We start from the raw sequence: 5,885 nt of genomic DNA, 5'->3' as shown, positions 1-5,885 counted from the left end.
CAATAATCTCATAGCGTTCCGCGGGCTCTAGGAAAAGTTTCGCTTGTTCTGGCGTGGACTGATTTCTGAGGGTCACCTAAACAATTTATAATACAATTAATTAGCCATGACACCGGAACGCGCTCCCAGAGACATATCACAAAGAGAAATCTTACTAAGAACATGCTCGCATGGAGTGCGTAAGGGGTGGGTTCGCTGAGAAGGTCATTAGCCATGATGAATTCGTCGTCTGTCCATTTGTGCTGTTTCCTCAAATGTTGGATGCGCTTGGCCTTCCCAAGTGACTCTGTCAGCCGTTCTACACGGCCCATAGAAAGAATTTGCGATTTGTCAAACACTTTCTCCTTTTCCATGATGGCCAGAATTTTCTGCTGCCGGTCGAGCACATCCTTGGTATGAATCAGCTCCGCCAGCTTGTCAACAGAGACATTCGAGCTGTCCCGCTCTTGTTGTAGAAGCTCTGAGCCCTGCGGGCTGGTAGGCTTCAAAGCCTTCACCCAATCGGGGACAGGGGGCATTTTAGAAGCTTGGATGCTGTAGGAATCCCTTGCACAGATGACAACAAATGGGATACAGAACAGAGGGCGGCGGCAATGCGGGACGGAGAAAATGAAGAAGTTGGTGGTGATGGATACTCGTACACCCGCCAGTCCCAGGGATGATATAAATGGTGGCGGAACCACTCGGAGCCTGCCCGAAGAGGAAGTGCCGAGGTCTGTCGGAGAGTTTCTTCGAACAAAACAAAAATCAGCGCCTAGAGGGTTATGTACTAGTCGTAACGAGTCACAACAGGGGGAGCGCATGGTGGTGGACACAGACAGGCACTCTTCCGACACCTGTGAAGCCGAAGTGTCGAATCGGCATTTTCGTGCGTTTGGCTATTTAAGTGCTAGCCTGCATGGCACGCGGATTGACATGATCTCCCTGCTTGGGGCCGTGCTAAGCTCTCTCACAGAACACACTGAAAACAACCCTTGGGATCTTCTATTAATATCTGAGAAATGGCTTCTCTGCAGCTGCTCCAGCCTCACAGCCTGTGATGATAGAAAACCTCAAGGATTGTCAGCGGACGCCTACTACATGTTCACATGTTTCATACCTGTATATTCTTGTGTATATTTTTTGAACTCATTTCCTTACCCCCAGAATCCGGGTCTACGGGGATTCGAAAATGGGTCCCGCCACTGACAGGAGGCTCTCACATGCTTTGTATTCATTATTTATTCTCCCAGACATTAGCCTTTCATATATCAAGCTCCTTGAATAGAGCATTGGTCATTTGACTCCATCATAGATACAATTCTGTGGCCTCGGAATGTCGCCTGTGCTTGCGATGTTTGAACAGTACGGGTAGGTCTAATTGGACTTTGTGATCGGCTGGGGTTTGTTAGAATGTTCGCATTTTCCTTGTGCGACATTAACATGTATTTCACATCTCAGCATCAGTATTACTAGTGTGCAGAAACAACTTGAAATGATCGTACGGGGTGACAGATTTATTAAACCCAGCGCAGGAGAAGTCAGGTCACCATCCTTGAAAAAGCTAGATTAGGAGCATCCAGATAGGATTTTCAATTCTCGGCATTCAGTAGAGAACTGTCCTTAGACCTATCTATACTATTCTTTGTCACATCAGGGAAATAATCTTAAATATTGTTGGCGTTTAATGATGAATGCATGCACGTTAGCCGGCGGCTGGAACGCGCTTAACATGCTTGACGCTAATATAACCAATCACAGCGCCGCGCGAAGCAGAGAACATACCACAGTCCCATTTGACTTGGTTTCTGGTTCGAACTCGTCAACATCATCCCGATACCAACACGGATTCACCACAACACCAGTCAATTACGTCTTTGCTACCGCTCCTTCTACCCAGAATCCTAGGCGGGTCACTGTCTATCCCTTTCTCCCCGCAATTCTCGGCGGCATCGTCGTCGCCCGGATTCTACTTTCTCGATATTCTTGAAACGTCTCGCTCGGCCCAGTTGCATCTGATTTATAGAGCCCGATAATGCCCGCCCGACCTCCTTCTCTTCCCCTGCGGTCTCGCTGCCTTCTTCGCTCGCCACAGCATCGCCAACCCTTCTCGACGCAGAGCTCGCTCCGTAGCGCTCATGGTGACCACTACGACCCTCCAACCGGATGGCTTTGGGGAGTAAAGCCCGGCCATAAATACGTCAAGGAGGGATGGGAAGGCCTGTGGACGTATGGGTTTGTCGGTAGCCTGCTTCTTGCTGGCGTCGTGTATTCTTTCAAACCTGATACTTCGTATGTTTTTCTGCTTCTTTATTTTCACGCTTTCGACTATCAGATATTATAGGAAACTGTCACATTGCAAATCATATCGACATGCATACGCTTCAATGCTACAAAATTAGTGCGCTAGCTAATACATGTTTAATCTCCCGTTAGGATACAAACGTGGGCGCTCGAAGAAGCTAGAAGGCGACTCGAGAGGGAAGGCATCCTTGAAGACTCCGACGTTGCCCAAAAGAAATAACCCAACTGTCTGCACTCTAATCCGATGTATATAGAGCTTTCATCCTACGCGGAAGTGAAAAAGAAGAAAGCGATAAGGAGATCCTGTTCCCTATATCAATTGTCGGACATTTCACTCACAAATTCGGTATTGTGGGAAGAATGAGAGAGAGGGAGTGAAATTGTTTTTTCCCCCTTGGTTTCGAATTAGCTCTTTACGATGCATGTTTCGGGCATTGTTGCCATGTCTATTTCTTTTCGTCCTTTGTTTTGTTTTCCTTATTCTTGGCGGCATAATCAAAATTACGTTTCCAGCTGTAACTAGATCATAATTAGGGTGATGGGTCATTAGCTAAAGTGGAATTCTAAACCAAGAAGGTCCCCTACCAGCGACACGGTTGGCCCTAACTTGCCAAGGTGAGCAGGCGCGAAGTAAACGCCTGCAGACATGCCCCTAAAAGTCGTATATGGTTCATTGCGGTTGGTTGAAATGGGCCAATCTGCCACATCGTTAGGAGAGGACTCTTTGTTGGATCGCCCGCTGTGATGTAGTTGATGTAATTGTCGCAATACTCTGCAATGATAAGGAAAATCTCATGCCGGTCCTGACTTATCATCAATCGACTTACGTCGCCATTAGGTTAGAATATATATTTCAAGCATCTCAAAAGAAGGGAATGGATATACAGTACCGATATCTCCCGTCCTGTGATAGCTGGTCTGGTTCTGATCGAATCCAAGCAGCCATCTGAGTGCTCTCTTGCCATTGGGGGCGGTGGCCTCTAAGAGACCACACTATAGCCCCACCATGAATGGCCATATGTCGGGCCAGAAGTGAATGCGCAGTTTTGCAAACTGAGTATTTTCAAGAGTTGCCATTTGGATCCTGTTTCTTTCCCACTGTGTATATATAGAGATCTCTCCAGATTAGCACGTCCTCATACCCTTCGGGAGGCTTTCGGGGCGCGGGCGCTGCGCGCTCCCCCCGGGACGTCAAATTTATACATACATACATACATCTTGCCATTGGGGTTGTGAGCCTTTCCTCATACCGGCCTTGACCTCTAAAATCGCTAGGGACTTTTCACCAAACCATTATTGAAGCGAAGATGGCCATCTGTCCTTACTTCGTAAATTTTTTTCTCCGTTGTCCCGGGTTTTAAAGATGAACGTCTTTCGCTCCATGGTCCATGCCATGTCTAGAGTGGGATTGCTTAAGCACACTGCCTTGATAAGCAATGGAAGGGCAGTAGTAACGGTTTGTTCATCATCCGCTGGAGGGAATTGGTCGCTGTTCCCTGCAGACATTGGGGAGCGAGGGCTTATGTATACTTCGCTCGAGAATGACGACGGAATTGGGTCCGACTCCTCGCTGCCGATGTCGAAGTTACTAAATCTTTCATCTAAGTCTTCTAGTGGGATTGTACGGCTTCTCGACAGATCCCGGTATCTCAGAACGATTGGCGAGCGGATTTTACTCGGGCCACCTCTCGGATTTTTTATGTAATCTATCTGCCTTTTGGAAAACCAACAGTAAATCGTATCTGCCAAAAGAAAGAGTAGCCCCCATGCAAGATTGAGCCTTTGTGGTATAGGCTACCCAGTCTGGAATATTTTCCAGGAGCCTTCGAGCATCGGCAGCATCTAAGCCCCAGCGTTTAAGATTGAAATCATTAGCCCGTTTCGTCTTCCATATCATGCGCAGTGCTAATTTAGAGCCGGATTGAAAGTTGAGTTCGTTTATGGATGTTGCCTCAACCCGCTGCTTGCGCGCATCCTTTGACCATTCAAAACGGTTTGAATGGAAGAGCATAGTGGGGTACCCATCCGTGAGGTTTGCGTCAAATGAGGAAAATTCAAAAACGTGCGCGGTGTTGTATAATGCAAACGAAGGGGTTAATCGCATAATCCTTCATTTGAGACGACGATCGAAGAATAGGCAGTGCCATAATAATAAACAAGTTTCAACATTTCTGGGACACACCGTTCTGCCCTGCCTCTTGCAACCGCAGTTTCCAGTCATTTTTGTTCACTTAGGGAGTGAGCTGTCGCCTATGCCTGTTGTTGTTGTGTTTGGCAAGGAGGCACAACCTAAGCCGCCCTGGAGACTTCGTGTGCCAGCCAGACCATTCCGTCGCTCAGGGACTGAGCTGCGGAGACGCCGGGGCTTGGAGATTGGGGTGGATGGCGTAGTAGCAAACGCTGTTCATGGAATGCTCCCTCAAGTAGGCGCTTGGTGTTGGGTCCATCATTGCGGAGACAAGAAGGTGGTGGGTTAAAATCCCACCCTCTCCAAAAGGATATTATCACATCTTGATGAATAGTTATTGGGGTACCCTTTCTTATCTCATTTCTATTTGTGACTACCACTGCAGGGTCTAGATGAATTCGATAGTGTGGGAGTCTAAGATATTGCGATCCTTAGTTAACTTAACTAACTACATGTCTAGTTCAAGCATGAAGGACAACAACAACAGCAGCAGCAGCAGCAGCAGCAACAGGTGGGCCATTGGTGCCGCTTGCAATTCCAGGGTACCAAAATATCCAAAATTCATATATTCACAGAATATTTATAAATATCATCATTACCTAGTATCCTTCAAACACGGGTAAATAATACCTTTATCATCATATTCAAGTAAAAGAGATGCAGAGATAAATGTCGGCCCTTCAATTCACCGACGTGAATGATAACTTAAAACTACACCACGTGATATAAACCTCCAGAGCGGGAAATAAAAAATTAGTGGGTGACTTTACTTCTTGTGACAAGCAAAATCCACCCGTGGACAGTTTTTCCATTGGATTGTGAGGCTTATCGACGTAAGTATTCGTTCCGAAATTTAGAACCACTGGAAAAATCCTAACGAACCAAGTAGGAGCTGTCTCTGTTCACGTCGTCGCACCTCGCTACTAGTACTCTTGAATATTGGAGCTCTGGGAAGCTCGACATTAATTTCAAAATTGCCCCGATTACTTGACAAGAGCGTAATTCCTGATTCACTGTACCTTATGTGGGGACCGGGGGCTCCATTACGATTTCAAGATGAAAAGCTTACGGAGGGATCACTCTTCGAACCCGCTATCCTCTAATGTTTCAAGTAAAATCTATGTAAGATCGACAAAGAGCGGCAAGGTCCAGAAGATTGTTAGAGAGTTGTACCTGAGACAGGACATCCCATGTTCTTCAAAGATATGTTCTGTGTGTCTGTCATATGCGCCAACCGATGCCAACGGAAATGGTGAGAGACCACTCAACGGCTGGGACTTCTGACTTTTAATGCTAATTATACTAAGTAACTCCATTTGTGCTATCTGAGCGGCCGGCTGGTACAAAGTCATTCGCCCAAGGCCATTATTTACTTCCGGATACGAATGCGCTCCTCAATGGCATGGATCGTGGG

At 46.8% G+C, this 5,885-nt stretch overlaps 3 protein-coding genes across 3 annotated transcripts; 2 read left to right on the top strand and 1 right to left on the bottom strand.

The window, feature by feature from the left end:
* Positions 1–8: 8 nt before the first annotated feature.
* On the bottom strand, positions 9–518 carry HCAG_06141 (predicted protein; the record flags this gene model as incomplete). The annotated part of the gene is made up of 2 exons (XM_001538486.1): positions 9–65; positions 156–518. The coding sequence occupies 2 exons, from the start codon at positions 516–518 to the stop codon at positions 9–11; spliced, it is 420 nt and encodes a 139-aa protein (XP_001538536.1).
* A 1,496-nt stretch (positions 519–2,014) lies between these two features.
* On the top strand, positions 2,015–2,503 carry HCAG_06140 (predicted protein; the record flags this gene model as incomplete). Its single annotated transcript, XM_001538485.1, has 2 exons — positions 2,015–2,271; positions 2,416–2,503. The coding sequence occupies 2 exons, from the start codon at positions 2,015–2,017 to the stop codon at positions 2,501–2,503; spliced, it is 345 nt and encodes a 114-aa protein (XP_001538535.1).
* A 2,032-nt stretch (positions 2,504–4,535) lies between these two features.
* Positions 4,536–5,057, top strand: HCAG_06139 (predicted protein; the record flags this gene model as incomplete). The annotated part of the gene is made up of 2 exons (XM_001538484.1): positions 4,536–4,751; positions 4,932–5,057. The coding sequence occupies 2 exons, from the start codon at positions 4,536–4,538 to the stop codon at positions 5,055–5,057; spliced, it is 342 nt and encodes a 113-aa protein (XP_001538534.1).
* Positions 5,058–5,885: the final 828 nt, after the last annotated feature.

The sequence above is a fragment of the Histoplasma capsulatum genome, genomic scaffold (assembly GCF_000149585.1).
Source record: "Histoplasma capsulatum NAm1 scaffold_7 genomic scaffold, whole genome shotgun sequence".
NCBI lineage: Eukaryota > Fungi > Ascomycota > Eurotiomycetes > Onygenales > Ajellomycetaceae > Histoplasma > Histoplasma mississippiense.
This window is presented reverse-complemented; position numbering and strand designations above follow the sequence as displayed.